Source organism: Nothoprocta perdicaria, unplaced genomic scaffold, assembly GCF_003342845.1.
Source record: "Nothoprocta perdicaria isolate Ctin4 unplaced genomic scaffold, notPer1 scaffold_5, whole genome shotgun sequence".
NCBI classification, from domain to species: domain Eukaryota; kingdom Metazoa; phylum Chordata; class Aves; order Tinamiformes; family Tinamidae; genus Nothoprocta; species Nothoprocta perdicaria.
Genome location: NW_020455754.1, coordinates 9,510,445 through 9,530,208, shown reverse-complemented (window position 1 = coordinate 9,530,208; position 19,764 = coordinate 9,510,445). Strand labels below are relative to the sequence as shown.

General features: G+C 47.9%; 1 protein-coding gene across 1 annotated transcript in view; it reads right to left on the bottom strand.

Annotated features, from left to right (window-relative positions):
• Positions 1–19,764, bottom strand: part of COL23A1 (collagen type XXIII alpha 1 chain) — a 142,955-nt gene that overhangs the window by 19,991 nt on the left and 103,200 nt on the right. The window contains exons 5-6 of the mRNA XM_026047547.1: positions 15,676–15,683; positions 326–352 (exon numbers count right to left, since the gene is read on the bottom strand). Of these exons, the coding sequence (XP_025903332.1) occupies positions 326–352; positions 15,676–15,683 (35 nt within the window). The remainder of the gene's footprint in view (positions 1–325; positions 353–15,675; positions 15,684–19,764) is intronic.

The following is a 19,764-nucleotide window of genomic DNA, read 5'->3' as shown; positions in this document are numbered from 1 at the left end:
TGCTCTATCCGTCCTACCAGCAGCCTCTGTCACTGCTCCTTGGGCAAGAACGTCTCGAGCTTTCAGATTCTCCAGATACTATATCTCCTCCGATGGGACCATCCCCATGGCCCAAAGGGGACGTGCTGAGATGCCATCCAACCCCAGCTCACAGTTCAACTGCACATGCGCTACAGACCCCAGAGCATCTTTTTTCTAAGCATAATTTGGCCTCATAAACAGTTATATAGAGAGAAGCAATTCAGAAACAATTTGAGCCTCAGCCCAGCTACCGTGGAGCAGCGGGAATAAAGACACAATACGCTCAGCACTCAGTGCTACTTACCGGCTTGCCATCCAACCCGAGAGGGCCCTAAAAACGGAAGAAAAAGGCAGCATTATTAAAAGCACACCAACAAATAAATCACTTTATGAACATAGCAGCAGCAGCCATGCTCTGGAAGCGGCTCTACTTGCAGACAGCACCGCCTTTGGCTACGCGGGTCATCCGCCTAAGCCCGGTCCATGCGGTTGGGAGCGAGCGGCGTCAAGCGCGCAGCAGAGCAGCGGGAAGAGCAGCGACAGGCGGAGCGGCAAGGACGGCACGCCGCCGGGACGCCCACGTTGGCTTCGTGGCTTTAAAAGCAGCAAAACATGCCCGGGGGTTAAAGCGAACAGCGCCCTGAAGTCCTTTGCAGGCAACCTGGGACCCCGAACTGTCTCCTCAAAGGGACTTGCTAAAATCTGTCCTGGGTGAGGCAGGTGCAAAGGGGAAAAGCACAGGTATTTGAGGGATCCAACGCCTAGTGTCGCTAATTCTCCCCCAAGTCTCCCTTCTCCTAGGGTTGCCACAGGATATATATATGGAAAATCTCATCAATGGTCACCTTGGAGCTCAGTGCTGGAAGAGCATCAAGCCGTTGTCCAACATTTCCTGAAGAGATGTGGCACAGGAGCTGCAGGTGAGCCAAGCGCTTGGACACCTGCATGCACTGCCCAGATTTCAAGAGCCAGTCCATGTGCACACGTTGGGTGGATAAGGAGAAGCTCATCCACTAGGATACAGCTAAACCTCAGCCCGAGCCATAGGGCCATGCCCAACAGGAGACGGGAAGAGCTTGTGTCCCTTTTGACACACGGTTCTTAGCCACGTCACCATCTCAAACACAAAGCTGGGGTTGCTTTTATTGTCTTCTTCTGCAAACTGAAGGGCTACATGTGCAAAACGGTACCCCCAGCCCATGTCCCCACTGACATCTTGCACCCAGCCGTGTGCTTCACATCCAGCTTCTGGGAGCCCTCGACACACGCCTGCGAGGCGGGAATCTCACTGCATGTTACAGCGCCATGAACCTGCGGGAACCACTGAAACGCGCCCGGTTCAGACCACTGCTTACACCAACAGCAACGCGTCAACGTTTCCTGCCTTTCCTCAACACTTATGAGGCTGGGTGTGTTTTACTTCAGCTTGAAGCACGAGATGACTGAGCAAACAAAGAGAAAAAGGGAGATTTGTAGAGAGGAAGCCTAACGGCCACGTGTAAAATAGCGCTCAGCCCCAGCCGCCCAGCATCAATAAACCAGCCTGCAGCTGCTGCGCTGGCCACACTTGGAATACAAAGCTCCAGGATATCCCCAGTCCACTAGGAAAATAGCTAAACCCAGCCTGGGGCAGGTGCTGTGCATTGACACTTATGTTATAAGGAGCCAGAAACTATATGAAAGGGGTATTTACCAGAAAATAAACATGGGTTTCTTTGGAAATCTTGTGTGTAAAGCTGCCAGACCTGATTTGTACAGTCTGCTTACACAATATATACTATTTTTCCATACAAAACTTGTTTGTTTTTTTTTTTAATTTTAAAACCATGTCACAGAATTTATACAAATGTACTTGAGATAGGTGCCATCTCCAAGGAGGTTTTATTCCATCAAACTACAATTGCTTGAGCTGATGGATCTGCCACAGTTACTGGGGATCCCCAGAAGGAAAAGGTGGCACCTAGGGAAACAAGGAACCTAGAACCCATCCAAGTCCTCAAAGAAGCAGAAGTCCCAGGGCCTAAATAAAATTTTACAATAGCAATTCATCAGCTCTCAGCTATTCTTGTATCTGTCCACAAAGGGCCATCCAGAAGTGAAAACAATGGCCTATTCAAAGGGAGCTTGGTTTGAGGGAAACCATTAAACGCTCAAGAGAAACAACATTCATCAGGCTTTGAAAGGAGCCGTACAGGAAGCCACTACAGTTCAATGGGCATGACTGTAACTCCAGCCTTTAACTGCTGTGTTGCTCCCGGAGGATGGAGATTTAATGGACTCGGTGCTACCTGCCCAGCCAAGCACCTCCCCGCGCTGGGATGACGCCTCGGAGAGCGGCCAGAAAACGCAGCACGTGTAAATTAGGAGGCAGCACTGGAAACCTGGGCTTACTTAATTCACAGCCTGCAATTCTCCAAAGCATCCGTGTGTTGAGATCGTTATCGACTCATTTGAATTCTGGCCCATGTCACGTCAATCAAAGATGGAGCAATCTCTAGCTTAGTTGATAACTAAGGAGCAGAAAAACAACAAGTAAACTCCTACTCACCCAGTCACAAAAAGCTCTCTGTACAAGTCTACATTTTGAGGACAAAAACGCTTAGGAGGGCAACACATCATCTGTCTGATGCCCTGCTCTTGGGTCTGCACAAGGCCAAGCATCACAGCAGCTTCATGATGATATTTTTGCCCAGGACACATTTCTCTCACCTTCTTGGCCAAGCTGTTTGGTCTGAATCACGTGTATGCAGTGATGGCTCTGTACAGAGCTAACCATTCACTAAATTAAGAGAGGATGAACTATTTTGTAAAGAGCAAACCTAATGCTTTGAGAACCTGGCCAAATTCTGCCAAACTTGGTTCTGAACAAAACCATCATTGCAAAGCAAAACAAAACGGACAAAACCGCTCAATGTGCAACCCCAGGTGGTCCCAGGAAGACGGCACCCCTACCCCCAGCAGTGAACCAACATATATTTGTCAGATATTAACGGCCACTTCTAGCTGATAATCAAGTAAAACCTCATTTTCTGAGCATCCACAAGTAACTAGTGCCTGTGCTTGGCACCAGGCCAGCACAGCTCTGTGGGACATCATCCGCATTTGAAGGGAAAAGAGGAAATGTTTCTCTGTCAGCTTGATAAAGAAAATATATCCGCCACATCTGCTTGAAGCCCTCAGGTTTCAGGCCCTGGGAGCAGCGAGGAGATGGATGAGCCGGGAGAGCTGGTGACATGGAGCAGAGGTGAACACGAGGCGCGATCGCTCTCCTTGGTTTTACCACCCCACAAACAGCACGAAGATGCAGCCTTCCTGCTGCAGCAACGAGCGAGCACCCACTGCATCCCTGCCACCAGTGCCTGTGATGAGATTATTTATATTGTAGCTCAGGACACAGGGTTTTTAAGCTCAGAATGTCATGCAGAAGCTTTTCCAATAAATACTTCTCCTCCACGTCTCTCAGAGCACACCCGGACACTGGCCTGGGGCCCTGGCCCCCAGCCCTTCCCCACTGGTGCCATCCCTAGCGCTGGCAGGGACGGCCTTGCTCTAGCAACACCGCAGGAATTGCAAGGGGGGAAAATATCTAGTGAAAACAAAGCCGGAGATTATTAAGAGGACAATCCTTCTGAGTTGGGAAATCTCCTCTCATGGTTATTTTTAATGTTGCCTGCTCCACTAGAAATTAGTGGTGGGCTCGGAAGGAACCCTGTGGTCAAATTTTAGGAAATTCAAAGGCCTTACTTCAATCCCTGTCTCTGTGGTTTAGAAGAGAAGCAGACAAACCTTAAATTTGGAAAGAAGGAAAGTGTCAGAACAGAAGAGCACAACAAGGCATCAGCCTCACTGCAAAGGGTCCTGGGTCACCCTAAATAATGGGGCTCACAGTGTAGCCCATGTTGGCAACAGCCCTGGCTATCGACCCTGCTGGAAATCACTGCTGGTGGGACACAGCTGCAGGGGAGCACTTCTCCCTTATGCTTTTTAGGAGAAAGCTCTGGAAAAGGTTGTGGACAAGTCCTCCCCTCTGCTGTGCTGGCAGAAGAGGCCTTTGTTATTTGGTTGGTGCATCCAGACCCGAGACACTTGTGATGCTATTGAAGTCACCACGTAACAACCAGCAGCAGCCCCACCACAACCAACCAGATCCGGGCAGAGGAACCAGCATCCTCCACCGCAGCACCATGGACACGACCCCCTCCTCCTGCACAGAGGCTTCCAGTGAGACAAAGGGATTTACAGTCCAAGCACTGAGCTGCATTAACCTCATTGTAGACCTTTCTGGTGTTACCTGTCACAGCAGGAGCAGGTAGCAGAAGTCACCACCCTCAGCAACATCTCTCGTTCTGCAACACCTCCAGCTCTACAAGCGCGGCCAGAGATGCTGCTTTAGGAAAGGTGAGTGGTGTTCTCATCACGCCAAGCTCCTCATGACACAGCCCCTGTTGTGGAAGGACCATGAGCCCCAGACGCTGCCTGTTCCACCACCGTGGATGTGATGTCCGAGCCCAGGGGCAGCTCAGTGCCCCAGTGTTTCTGAGTGCAGCCATCATCATTTTCGGTTCTCCCCTCTTTTGCTGCCACCCTGCTAAGGGACTGGGTTTTGCTTTGGAATACAGGGCAACCAGGCTTCCCCCAAGCCCTCCTCCCTCGATATCCTGCTCCAAGACAGGTCCAAAGCTGAGCGCAATAAATTCCCCGACAGAGGCATCACCTGAACGATGCAGAACAAGAGCCCAGCAAGCGCCGAGGTCACCTTAGCAAACCAAAAGGAGAAAAAAAAAAAACAACAGTAATAAAAAAAATCCTTTTTCTGTTCCCAAAAAGCAATCCGTCCTCAGACCGGCAGGCAGCCTGTATCCATTCTTTGGTGGAAACAGAGCAGAAAGGAGCGGTAATTTGCTAAAAGCTTTTCCCGTAATCCAAACCAGACTGACAGGCTCCACGTGGGAGCAGCCACCTCAGTGGCTGGGACTGTTCCTGCGGCAGCTGGCCATGGAGAACCTCAGGAAAGAGGCACTGTGCAAGGTGGCATGGGGCATGCCAAGGGGCTCTTTGACCCTTAGGAGGAAGAAAATTAAAAATAAGGGGAAAAAAGCAGCTATTCTGAAGCCAGGTTTGAGCAGTCGGCCTTTCAGCCCCGTTTTGGTGCCTTCGCGCACGGGCACATCAGCCCGGCCCAGCCATGGCAGAGGAAGGAGCTCACCCATCTGTGCATCACATTGCACTGATTTTCTTCCAGAACAAAGTGCTTTTATGGAGGGGGAGAAGAAGCATCCCCTGACGTCCCTCAAATTTTTGAGATTTAAATGAGTTCCATGTGTACTGCGCAATTGCCTTTTTTCCCCCTTTTTTTTTTCCAAGCATTTGGTACCCAATTGGTTTTTTGGGATATTTTATTTAATGTCCAACTCTAAGAGAGGAGACAGTTTCTGCGGTGGGAAGGAAATTTTAACGTCAGCAAGCGATTGTTTTGGAGGAACGCTGACGTTTTGGGCAAGCATTTGGGCCGCTTTTACAGCCTTTTGACTCCAAATCTTTCCCTTGTGAGCGCCACTCCAGTTTCCCAGTTCCAATTTCTTACATTATCATCTCTCCTCAGGCTAATAAACAAACTCGGCAACTCCATGTTGCATAAAGCCAAAGTAAGTAGCACACGAAGGTGCTGGTTCAGTCAGGATGCTCAGTGGGCAGACCTTTCCTACCATGCACCTTCATCGCTTGGGATGCAGCAGCTGGACCACGACACCAGCCTCATGCCAGGATGCCAAGCAAGGAGGCCATTTGTGAAGACAGCATCACAATTTGGCCAGGAAAACACCCATTGCAGTTGGTGGCACCATCGTGAGCACCGCTGTGGAACCAGAGCCTCCTTGGTCTCTCCAGAAACACTGGTCCAGGAGTGGAAAATACAGCCCACAAACAAACGCATCTGCAACTTTCCTGCTGAGCAGGATGCAAGACAACTTTTCCTTTCTCCCATGGAAAAACTACCTTTGAAAAAGCAAAGAAAAGGAAAACATTGCCCTGAGAGCTGCTCTTTATAGAACCAATGCTGCTGCCAGGACAGGCAGTATGTAAATGGGCACAACAAGAAGATTAAAAGTCTCTCCTACTAGGAAAATAATCATGTGAACTGGCCACAGAATTCAGGTTAGAATAGAAAGATTGGAGCTGTGTCTGCCTGGCTCTGTCTCCGGCTTCGGGGCTCTTCCCGTGAGAAGCACCCTCCTCAAAGCAAAGCGTGTGAATGAAGATACCCGAGAGGATGATTACAGGGCTGAACCCTAAATAACAGCCATGACCTTGATGAACCGAGCCCAAAAAAATCCTTAAATACCTAGCTTAATAACAGGAGCCTTCATTTGGAGGACGGATGCCGACTACATGACACATCATTTGAAAATACCCGAGTCTAGCGATACCAGATGTTAAATGTGAACTTTGCAGCTCTGCATGCACAAACCAAAACACCCGTGCGACGCACAGGCCCTCCGTGCCTGCGCATGAGCCACCAACCAGCGCCTGGAAAGCATCTCCATCTTTCAAAATGCAGGGGGGGAGAGAAAAGGGAAAAAAGCAAAAGGGACGAAAGAAAAGGGAAAGAAAAGGGAAAGAAAAGGGAAAGAAAAGGGAAAGAAAAGGGAAAGAAAAGGGAAAGAAAAGGGAAAGAAAAGGGAAAGAANAGGGAAAGAAAAGGGAAAGAAAAGGGAAAGAAAAGGGAAAGAAAAGGGAAAGAAAAGGGAAAGAAAAGGGAAAGAAAAGGGAAAGAAAAGGGAAAAGGGAAAAAAGAAAAAAGAAAAAAAGAAAAAAAAAGAAAAAAAGAAAAAAAAGAAAAAAGAAAAAAGAAAAAAGAAAAAAAAGAAAAAAGAAAAAAAGAAAAAAGGAAAAAAAGGAAAAAAAAGAAAAGAAAAAACCTCCAGAGCCCGACAGTCCACAAGGTTGGAACACATAACACAACTGTATCCTGAGCGTGCCCAAGCACTGATCTCCAGGGGATAAACTTGGATTATTTGAACTTGGAGATAACCACATAGGTGTAGTCAATCCATCAAGGCAGCAGACTGTCAAATTCCAGGTCTCTCCCGACGTTCTCCTGTCCCAGCAGTTTGTTATTATGTCATGTCTGGTATTCCGGTGCTGCGGCTTCCAAGCACCTAGATGAGCACAGGGCTTTGGTGTGCTCGGAGCGACCGCAAGGAGAGCGGGGAAGCGCCGCGAGGAATTGTCTTTGGCAGATGTTACTCATTTCTTGCACATCAGCCCATCTGTGTTCCTAACACATTTATGAGTCTTACATAAATGGCCTGCGTGGGCTTTCCCTTGCTGAATTATCTCCGCTAATTGAAAATTGTAATTGGTTAGGGGAGAATAAAACAAACCAAAGCTCAACTGGTGATGTCCGAGGTTTGGAGATGGTACCAAACCACAGTCCTGCTGCATGGGGCTCGTGCAAGCCAAGGAGCCAACGTCCTTACTGTGTTTGTTCCTCTCATCCCTCTTTCAGACATAAGCTTGGAAATAACATTTGACTTCACTTTTTTTTTTTTTTTTTTTTTTCCTTTAAAATTAATTAAAAGCAGAGTTTACCATCCTTACAAGTTGATTTCCGGCTACACACGTTACAGATGACTTCAGCGGATAACTCTGGATTTATGACGCTGTGGCCAAAGGAAGATATGAGCTCACTAAGCACAAAACAAAAAAAGAATAGTTTCTAAAGATGCTGACTTGCGTACCTCTGAGTGCTCCTCGTTATGAGCCACACTGTAATTACAGGGGAAAAGCTCTTCCCTTTTCAAAGCTACCAACAAACCGTACGGGCTTCTTACATGATGTATACTGTTTTCCCATAAAGAATCACAGGTTCCCAACTGTGGGGTTCTCTAGTATCAAGGTTTACACATCCAAAATAAATTGTTTCCTCCCCAGATGGATGTTCCCCCCAACTTTGTCTCACTTCGGTTCTTTACATTATAAAACATTCTTCCCATTGAAGCCCTCCAGACCTAATGTTAAAGCAGAAACCTATGCTCCACCATCTCAACGCTAACCAGAGATTTCTGCAGGGATTAAAACGAAGCAGGTCTTGACTGAGCTATTTGGATCATCCTTAATCTGTTTTACACTTCTTCATTCAATGAGGAATGTGCTTGCTTTGTCTTTTTCTGTAAAAATCATCACTGTTGCAAAAGAATATTTATATTTTGACTCATTTATTAGTCAAACTCTCATTATCTCATTGCCCTGCCTACTCTTGCCTTCCTAAAGGATCCCCATCATTGCAGGAGATGGGCAGAGGGATCCTTAGGCTCCTTCAGGCATCACCACAAGCCCGATCCACAAACTCGGAAGGCAAACACGATAAACCAGAGGAACCAAACAAGTAAGAACCAAACAAGTAACACCGCTCAACTGAAAACAGACACTAATATTACAAAAAAATTGTACAGGAGACAACTCTGTTTCATATCATACTTTCCTTCCCCTGCAACGGCTCTTCTCCACTCTGTTTTGTATTAATGAAGACATGCACATGAAGTAATTCCCCTCATTAATCAACTTCATCCTTTTGGTTTCTCCCCACTTGAAGTGACAGCTCTCCGCTTGGATGTCACGTTCAGACGGTGCAGCGGAGCCTGGCTCGGGGGAGGGACGAGCCAGGCTCATTGATCAGATGACATTCAGAAACCCTTAAAACTGGGAAGAAGAAGATGATGTACCAGGAATGCAAGGAAGAGGAAAGGGGGAACCTCTTCTGAAAGCACCAACCTGCCAAGTCTTGCCACCCATAGATGATTCGACTCTACCAAGTGGCAGCACAAGGGGAAGACCCGACAGGAGCGCAGGGTGAGCTGCAAAGCCTCCTGGAAGGAGGCTCTTCCATCTGCTCCTCGTTTGCCCTTCTCTCAGCCGCCCCAGACGTGGCCACCACGTTGCTGACGCAAGCGGCACCGGCAGCCCTGCGTTCACCAGCCTCGTGGGCGACCCACACGCCTCCGCCCCAGCTTTGCCCAGCACACTGACCGTGTATAGAGCTGGGGGTGGACATGCCTGCCCATGGACAACTCTTCTTAATGACCAAGTCATGGGCAGCAGGACAGAGGGGCGCAGGCCGGGCGCTGCCGCCCTCACACGCGCAGTCGCGTCGCAGCCTCACAGGCCTCAGCACCAGGCCAAGGGGAGCCCATCGCTCTGTTCTTCCGAATGAGAAGCACATGGAGGTTGTCCCCCCGCTCGCACATCTGCTTTTTGCTCGTGCGAACGCAAGCCGCGCGGCTGCGCTTCAGCTTGGGGCTGGGCCAGGCCTTTCTTGGCAAGCGCGGATGGTGCCATCCCAATCGGCCTCCTCGCGCAGATCCAAAGGCTGCTGCTGTCTCTCTGGAAGAGCTGCCGAGTGCAAACTGGGGAGTATTTGGGGCAAGATGCTTCATTGTTGCTGTTGGCAAATGCTTAATTGCTGAACCTAAACCTGGAAGCCCAGCCAGAGTCAAAGATCTGCTTCGACTATCTCAAGTCCACATATGCTCTCCCTGTTATCACAACAGCTCAGTGCCTTCTAGTTTTTAACCTGCTGCCCTGAGCAAGGAATTAAGTACTTGGAATTGCCAGGTAACTGAGCTGTCTCATAGCCACCCATTTTAATCCATCTCCCAAGGCAGATCAGCTGGTTCTCGAGGACAAGGCAGCCCTGCAAGGCCCTCACTGTCCGGCAGGTTGCAGCCAGCATCTGCATGCCCTAAATCACCCTGTAACTTTGCTTATTGCAAATCAAATCTCATCAGAGCTCCAACAGAGGCAAAGTGCTGTGCAGCGTTTGTGCAGAATCAGGATCCAAAACAGTGAAAAATTCATCTCCAGTTACAGGAGCGTCAAGAGACCATTTACAGTTCACCTGTTTGGCGAGAGAGAAGAACAGGAAAATCTATGCAACAAATATGTTTCTGTGAAATCAGGTGCTGCCATAGGTGTTGCTTGAGGTCTTTTTTTCACAGAACAATTTCCAAGACTTACTGTTTTTGAAGCCAAAGCGCTGCAGACCATATTCTCACAAGCGTGTTCATCTTGCGAGAGGTGCAAGTCAGGATTGCCAACTAATCTGATTTCCTCCCCAAACTATGAAAAAGATGGTGGCGTCAAAATTTCAAGCCTCTGGAGCTAAGCAGAAAGATAGGGCACCCAAAACTACCCTGGCCACCTTGTTCCAAAAGGGCACCTCCTAAGGAACAGCATGACGTGGCCACATTCAACGGTGCTGAACGTGGCATGCAGCAGTGTTTTACCTGCCAAGGTCTCCAGAGAAGACATGGGCACAACAGGGGCAAGAAGAGGGACCAGGCCACGCCTGGCCGAGGTCAAAGCAAAGAGGGTAGCGAGAAGCTGCAGCTCCTGCCACGTCCCTCCTGCTCGACCAGGGCCAGCTCAGCCTCCACAGGGGGCAGCTGCATCACATGCCGAGCAGAGGGCTTGTTTTGCAATTTATTCCCTCATTAAGCGTGGTCAGCAACGTGGCAAGGCCAGTTGCACCATTCCTACATGGGCTTGCCTCATCTCCTAAAAAAAAAAAAACCCTGAAGTTGATGAAATTACCAGCGAGCAGCCGCCCTCACCCCATCCCCAGGCATGTCCAGCTATGGGAGGACGCCCCGATGCAGCCCCATGGGAATTTGCTTTGAGGACACAGCCAGCTTCATTATTGTTATTTTTATCTATAATAAACCACAAGCTATTAGCAGAGTCAACCACAGCTGGCTGAGTACCAAACCCGTCTCCCTGAGTGTTTACCTGCTCAGACTATATTTGGCCACCCTGAAGAGAGCTGATTAATTAAATAAGTTCAACCAAGCAACTGGAGGCAATAAAGCTCAGTCATATACATCCACTGACTCTTGGGCCTGCTTTATATTTGATTTCTTCCCTCCCCAGGATATCAAATGGCTTGGGAAAAGCCATGATCTCCACCTCCTTATTAAATACAGCTACTGCCTGCTGCTGCCGCCGGGGAAACTCAATGTGCTTGCAAACGATTTGCAAAGCCCAGAACGAGCCACGCTGGCCTCTGCTCTCTGCAGAGTAAGGTAAAGACAGGGATGTTATGGGGGCATTAATTCCATTTCCCAGCATAGGGAGGTGGCAGAGAAGTGGCTGCTGAGCACGGCCCTGTGAGGACAGGCTGGAAGGCGATGCTCCAAAGCAATGAATGATTATTTCCCTCTAGCGTTGCTGCCTTTCAGACACCTGCGATGAAAATTCTGCATTGCAAAAACACCTCAAAAGAGAGGGAAAATGGGGCAAATCCACCCCCTTGCTCCCTCCTAACCAGTTAGCAGCACCAGGCAAGTGCTGCTAAGCCCCATAACGCTACTGAAGCGCCCCTGAACGCTGCCAGCGGATACAAGCCCCCGGCTTTGACACAAACCCTCCTGCTCCACGCGGCCGCTGCTCGCTGCAGGTACCGCCTGAGGGAGACAAATCCGAGGGAGACAAAATCGCTGCCGCTCACCCCGATACCAGCGGTGCAGCAGGAGCAAAGGCCGCTGCCCTAAAGCGACCCCGCTCCGGCCTTTCCCCTCCTGGGAGAACGGGTGCTGCTGGGATCACCGCGTGCTCCCCACAGAGCTGAAGCAGCTCCGCACATCACTGCTCGTCGCTCCCCTTGCTCCTCCTTGGGGTCCCTGCAAAACCTCCTTTTGCTGCCTCAGTGTGACACCAGACACCATCAGAGATGGGCAGGGGAAGATCAATCTCCACAAATTAATCCTCTTTCCACTAGTGTCCCAAATTTTAGTCATCTACACCTGTGCATGGAGGCAAATCCCAAGGTTGCCACTGACCTTGAATTCCAGCCAACTCTTAGACAGGAGTCCAAATACTATTATAAAAAGCTCAAGTGCGTTGCCCTTATAAATATTAATGGTGAATATTGCATAAACTCATGAGTTCTGGGGACTGAATCCCATGAATGCTGCCACTGCTGAAGAGGAAGGAAAGAAGTAACAAAGAGCTCGAGACAGGCAAGGAAAGGCGAGTACCACGGGGAGAGAGAAGGGTCCACGGAGCACAGATTAGAAGAGAATTTAAAAGAATAAAAATAAAAGAAATAGCAGAGTTACCGGGTAACCATCGCGTCCTGACTGCCCCTGTGGTGGGGGAACAAGCGAGACAACAAGTCAGTGAGATTCAACTCTTGTGATGCAGCGAGACGCAACGCGGAGTCGCGGGCTGCTCCGTCCCCAGCCAGCCCTAGGCACTCAGTGCTCTTTGGCAGAGCCTCTTAGGGCATTTTTCCTATGGAAAGGGTCACAGCTCTACCTGATTTTCCTTTTTCTTGCTGCAGACTTTCACCTCGTGCTTTCCTTTGGTTACTTACCCAGGGTTTTGCCCAGCGTGCCCTGGCCATGGCCATGCTGGGGCAGACACGTGGGAGACATGCCCAGGGCTGCGCGCCGAGGGGAAGCTGCTCTGTTTTGGGGGATTCTCTGCTCTTGGGCACATCTGCCCAGGCCAGAGCAATTCCCATTCCCAAGGACAACCCTGAAGCTCCTTATCCAGCCCCAAATAGAGCTCCCTCCTCCTACATCCCCTTTCATTAGTGTCCCAGGGCAGTGCTTCTCCCACCGCCCTCGCAAGGTCCGTGCCTGCTTGCAAGGCAGCAGGAAGGCAAGGCAATGCTGCGGGCAAGCACCTCAATCTAAAAACGCCTGCGAGGGGAGCACAAAGGCCAAGGGGACCCCTCGGGGCTGCTCCCCTCTCCTCGCTGGGCCGGGGGCCGCGCGGGAGGCGTTTGCAGCTCGCGCTGCCATTGCAGACATCGCTGCCGTCCCCGCAGGGCAGCGGCCCGGAGCGAAGCATGGGCAGGGACGCAGGCAGGCAGCGAAGCAGCAGTCCCACGAGCACGCTGCAGGTCACCCGGGAGCACCACCGTGCGGGCGCCACCTCCCTCCCAAACGCTCCTGGCTTCACAAATCCCAGAGAAACGCACAGCGAGGGCTTTAGGGGGTGCATGGCAGGGAGCAGAGAAAGGACGCTGGAAACGTGGGCAGCAGGCGCCCACGCCGGCTGCTGCAGGGAGGTTTCCTAACACCCAGGGATGCAAGTACTTAATTATAGCCAGGGTGAGTCCATACTCCAGCCTGCACCACTCTGTACCTGGGCACACGGTATTGGCACCCTCCAGGGCAGAGGTTTGGATCCATGCCCCAGGAATACGGGGGAATCCAGACCCCTGGATCCATCCATGGGGTGATGCCGCGTCCGAGAGCCGCAGCTCTTGCACGTCTCTATAAGTGACCGGTTCCTGACCACCAACCCTTCAAATGCCACAACAACTGCTCCCAGGGGCCAGCAGCAGGGAGAAGACAAGTTCCAGCAGATATTGGACATGCAGGATACAAGCGGTCCCTCGTGGCCAAAAATTTTAAAAAAAACAAAGATATAAAAAGCAAGAAACAGAAAAAATTAACAGACTTAAATGTAGCACTGTTGAAATAAAATAATATTGTGGTTCTGTGGGTTCTAGTTTTGTTACATATTATGTTAAAATACTCTGTCAAATGCTGTTTATGCTACAAAAATATATTTTTTAAACAAACTAAACCAGCAGGCTTTTTTTTTTTTTTTTTTTTTTTAAGAAGGGCAAGGAGAAACAAGCAAGAAAAAGCCTTGTTTGCGTTAAATCTCCCCTGCTCCCCGTTCGCAATTCAATAGTGCCGTGGGAACCAGGAAATGAAACCAACTCGAGACAAAGAAAAATTAATCCTGCTCCATATGTCGCCCGAGCTGAACCGCATACAATAAAAGTGAGCAGATAGTGCACGTGAGGGAGCCCAAGGACGGGCTGCGGGTGGGCTGGGAGCTGCCCTGGGGCAGGGTCGGAGCCTAAAGGGTTAAATAAACCCCACTTATATAATCCAAAGTACTTTAAGCAAGAGGAAAAAAGTTCCTTAGAGGATGTCTCTGGGGAGTGGCAATAGGCAATGTCCCCATCATTCATAATGGGCTATTGAGAGAGCAATTAAATGAAGTTCCTCCAACTAAGCCTAATTCCTACCACCTCCGCTGCTCCGCAGGGACCTGCTCTAACGCCCAGGGCAAAGCCCAGAGGCCGCTCGCTACAAGCTCCCGATTTTGCTCCTGGATGTTACAGCACATCCAGGCTTTGCTGAGGCAGCAAAACGCACCTGGAACGTGGTAGGGAGAAGGGGAGCCAACATTCACCTCTGCTCTGGCCAAGGGATCTGGAATTCACTTGCAGATCGCGGCAGTGAATGCCTGCTACTCAACACTTCTTCCAAAGCCATTTTTATTGTGTGGGCAAAGCAACTCTGCTACAGTTTTTAATTACAGAATATTTACAGCAAAGCCAATTAATTGACAGATTTAATTTTGGCACCCAAGTGAACAAGACAAACTCGGTTGTTTGCATTGCTCAAGCCACTCAGAGCCTTGGATTTATTCTTAAAGACTGGGCACAACTTTGTGACCAGTCTCAGCTCTCCTATAAGGATAGTTAAGCCTAAGCCACCAATTCTAACTTCCATGGTTTGCTACTTCCAAACCTTGCCAAACAACAACTGTGCTTAAACTCCTCTTAAGTCTTTAGGTTAGAAAAAAGCTATAAAAATAGTAGTAATAAAAAATAGTAATAATCACTTGACATAAAAGCAAACTTCAAAGGTCTCAAAGTCATGGAAACCACAGGTAAAACGCTGTCAAGCCCAGGAGAACCAAAGCAATGACACCACTGTCCTTCCATGTATTTCCCTACTCCTGAATTTTAAACCAATTTGCATAATTGGAAATTAATGTGGCCAAGGGTCATTAGCAAACTCAGTTCTATGGAAATAACCTCTTTCTGAATTCAGCAATGTTCCAGAGCAGGAGAACAGCAGGAAGAAACCTCACTTTCCCCATGCAACCCTGGTAAGAAAACATGCAGGCCAAAACTCCTCCCCTGTCTTCACAGAAACAAAGGCAGAAACACCAAATACCCATAATTTCTTTCAAAACCGCCTAGCAACTTGAAGGTCACAAATTAAATGCCATTTTCATACTTCAGAACTGGTGGGTGAGCAACAAATTTGGAAATGGTGGTGAGGCAGCAAAGGGAATGCTGGAACACGTGGATGGAGGAAACGCATTCGCAGCTATTGCCCCTCCAAAAAGCAAATTCCCCCTGCGTTTTGGGTAGGAAAGCTCACTATTCTCCCAAGAACTTCCAAGAGAGGAAAAGCTGCTGCACCCTGTCTTTGCCACCATCTGCAAGGCTCCCCAGGACAGTATTAAATGATGGAAACACACCAGGTAAGAAAAGGTAGAACTTTAAAACCAATAATCATTGAAATGTTAAAATCCTAGTACAGTGCTCTTTAGCTAAATAGAAGCTAAGAAGCTTTTCCTCAGTATTTGCTAGATTTAAAATTACTAGAAGCCCCTACAGGCAGCAGGTTAAACATTTTAATTTTTTTTTTATTCTATTTGTCTACAATAATGAAAACAACAAAAAAAATCCAGCAGCATCTGGTACCAATTTCATTCTCCGACGCACCTCTACCAAAAAACGCTGTTCTTTTGCAATGACACAGAAAGGGAAGGGGGGAAGGCAGGGGGAAGCCTTAACTTTGTTGATCCAAGAGTAAAATCCACGATACTTACTGCAGGTCCTGCAAAACAAAAGAAAAACAAAGAGAACAGTCACTTCATTACAAAGAAAAAAAAGTATAATCTGATAACATAACAGGAAAATAAAAGCAAGCACTGGAATGTTACAGAAGTTGGCCATTCATCCCCAGTTTGGTGACTCTCCAGATTTACTTAAATAAGAATTTAAGTGTATCTGACCACTCACCAGCAGAGCTCTGCCAGCAGAAGCCCTAGACCTAGAGTTTTATGGGCAAAAAAAGTGTTTTTTTACTGCACCTCTTATTCATCTTGTGGCATTAAAAGGAGCATTAAAAGATTTGGGAAAAGCAAAGCTGCCCATACAGAGGCCACTTGTATCATATGAACCCCCAGCACCATCTTGTCCTCACACCTCCAAATCCCTCGTATGCCCCACCGAGCTTTCACCCCTGCCAAACTCCTCAGGAACATGGAAGCAAGTGCAATTAAACCCTTAGGAAAGGCTCTGTTGTCTTGGATGGGCTTGGGATGTCTGAGCATCAGGCCTGGTGTATAAAGCTGTGCCTAGAGCGGCAGGGAAATATTACATGTGCATAAAGCAAACCTAACAAAGACAAGAAATTAGGGCTGAACCCAATGAATGACAAGCAGCGTTTGCTGCCCAGAACCGGCCTGATAATCGACACTGAACTTGGCCCATTCATCTCCACTCACGCCTGCTCCAACAACCGGGAGGGAGAGACCACCTGAAAACCTCCCCGATCCCTGGAGAAGCCCAATTTCTTTACTGCTAAAACACATCCAGGCCCGTTTGTTTCCTTTCCCTCCGTTTAATTTCTTACAAATACAGAAGTCAGTGGATCTCAGCCACTTTATTAACTGAGAATCTGACTCGACATAAAACCTGATTTATTAACTCACTTATGCCAAGCTGCCCACAAAGGTCCTTTTGTATAAAAGTAAAAACTAAGCCTCAAATAAGAAGTGGTCAGGAAATTATTTTAATATGGGATTTCAATCATGTACCAATTATAATCTCCCTGGAATTTGCTGCCTTTTTTCCTTTTTTTTTTTTTTTTTTTTTTTTTTTTCTTTCCCCCTCAAAGCTTCTGTTTTCACCCAGCACATGCAGACAAGTGCTCTGTTGAAATGCTTTCCTCTCAAGGACAGGAATTGCACTTGGATGTTCTCTGTGTGTGCAGTACGGGACAGGCTTGGTGGACAGCCGTGGAGTTGCACTAATCTTCAGGCACGCTGCTGGCAAAACGTGGCAAGACAAATCTTCATTAAGGTCTAAGTGTGTTGAACTGATTTTTCACCCCTTAAGACCAACATAACATTCTGGATTGCTCTTTTTTTTTTTTTTTTTTTAAATTAGCCACAAGGCACTTGTTTCCTATGGAAGAGAGTCAAATATTTTGCGAGTCAGCAGTAAACACAGACATCAGCCCCGTGCCAAGGCGCTGCCCCTCACCAGTCATCTCTGGGATGCACGTTGCACAAGACACTTTTTCAGAGAAATGTGCCAAAATTTACTGCTAATCTTGACTAGTGAGAATCATTTGGCGAGCTTTAAAAATATATATATATAATTATATATATCTATATATATAATGATATATCTCCAAAGAGCACAGCAGCATTATCCTGGGCAGCACATAAATGTAATGGGAGATGACAGCTCCTTTCCTGGACAGGTCACAGCCATTTGTTTCCAAATATTTCTGCAGCTTGGGAATTTGGGGATGAGCTCCATTTCTATGTAATGTGTAGATCATTTATCATCCAAAACTTTCCTGCCATGAAAGGAGAGGACAGGGCCTGGCAGGGAAAGCAAAACTAGAGCAAGCTCTGCAACGCCACCCAAGGAGATCGTCCTGTGTGCAGAACTGGTGGGGCCTTCGTTATTGCCCTCAATGGGCAGGAATCTAGCCAAAAAATGAATTTGGCTTTGCAAATAATTGCAAAATACATTTGTGCATGTATTTATAAATACATAGAAAAAAATGCACCTAAGCCCTATATGTGCTTCAGTGCTGCTGTACAGGGAATAGCAAAGAAGTTTATTATTGAGAGCAAATGTGGGACAGATTAGATTTTGCCTGAAATTCAGTAGAAGCCAAAGAAATCTTCTCCTAGGAGATGCGTATGCAACTGCTCCCGACAAATGCAGAGAGCACTGAAAACTCTCAGATAAATAAAAAGCTCTATATGATTTACCACCCACATGCATGCACACACACCCATGCTCCCCAAGACCCACGGTGCAGGCAGCTGTCCACGCTCCCAAGGCCAAGGGCTTTGAAAGTGAATTAACGGGTAAAGGATGGGATTTGTGTATTTGTGGGGTCAGGAGAGAAATAATGTTTTCCTACAGGGAATTTTCTTCGGTTTCATCTCTTAAAAAAGAGTTTCAGATTCTTCCTTATCCCAAACCAGGGTATTTCTATAAACTGAACGGCTCTACATAAATAATAATTTACTTTGAATCAAAACTTGGTTAGAAGCTCAAATTAAAGAAATGTTTTTAGTGCAACGTAAATACAGAACAAGATGTAACAGGGTGGAGAGTGGGGAAGAGAGAAGAGTATTTCATCCCATTTCAACAATTTCTAAACACTTTCCCTACAAGTGGCTTTTGAAATGGAAAAATTTTGGTAAACAAAACTTGGATGGTTGCTAGGAACTGTGGATTTGCCAAGTCAACATTTTCCATTGTAAGATGTTTTTCCTCAAAATTCCCCCTACCATTCCTACCTGAAAGCAGCATTTTATGCCCCAACATGGGTCCCTTTTTCCATAGCCTCAGCCTGTACTAGCAGGCAACTACTTGTATTATACTCTTGTGTTGCAACTAGTAGGACTAGACCCTGTGTGGGGGGTACTGGCTCCTGCTTCAGGACAATGGGAGATACTTGGACTCTCCACAGACTTTGCAAATCTTAGGTGTATTTTCTTGCTGGCTGTTGGTAAGAGGTCTCATTTTGCACTGATTTTGTCAAGCTCAAGGCAAAAGAACCTCGTCAGCAAGAAAGAAGCTACAACAATTTTCCCACAAGCTGGTGAACCAAAGGTCTGGAGCTGAGCTAATATGTGGATACCCTAAATTCCCAAGCCTGGATCTGATCCCCAAGTAGTTCAAGAATGCCCAGCGGATGCTAAATGAAGCCTCTTCGCCACATGTTTGCAATGGCAGGAATAACATTGCTCTCCAAAACTACAGGCTTTGGAGGAAGGTGACACTGGGGTACCCAGGTACCCTCTTGCCAGGGCTCCCTCCACTCTGGCAAGTCCTTTTTGAAGGACCTGACCCACAACTGCCTCATTTCAAACCAGTCTAAGCAGTTCAGCTTGGCTAGAGATGATTTCAAATGCGTCTTTTCAAGGCACGGTGTATTTCTGTGCTAGACACCTGTGGTCTCAGCATGTTTCCAAGATGATGAACACTGAGCTTGGAGAAATGCAGAGCTGTTGGATTAATCTTCTTATGATCTGAATCCATCGGAGGAAGGAAAAAAATAAAACAGGCTTGTCTTAAATCAATAGGAGGGTGCGATTGAAAAGGGACAGGATGCGCTCTTAAAAATTTTTCTGCTCGTTTATGGGAGATATGCTTTGAAAGCTTAAATAGGGATCAAAAAAGAGTTTTCCACAATTGCCATTTTAACAACTGCCAGAAAAATCGCTCCCTTTGGCAAGCCCGAGGCCAGCGCGGAGCCTGCTGGCTCTGCAAGAGCCTCCCTCCCTCCAGGGCGGGATGCTAGCACGCCACGCAAGCTCAGCGCTAGGCCCGACCACCGGCCCAAGCCAAGGCACAAGGACCTGGTTTATGTGCCGTAAGGCTCTCCAACAAATATATGCATACATAACCCAGCTATCTGTGAAAACAAACATCTGGCAGTGAGGCCAAAAGCAATGCACAGGGGGAGGCTGCTCTCTGGGAAGCTTTGTAGGCTTGACAGAGCGGAACGGCTCTTGGAGGCCGCGTTGTGTTAGATGTATGAGGCAGTCCTGCCCAGTCCCACGCTTGGACGTGCTCGCCCGCCTGCACACGCACAGGTTTGCCACCAACTTTGCTGGGTTTGGAAGGAAGAAACTGTCTTGAAGCACGGCAGTGACTTT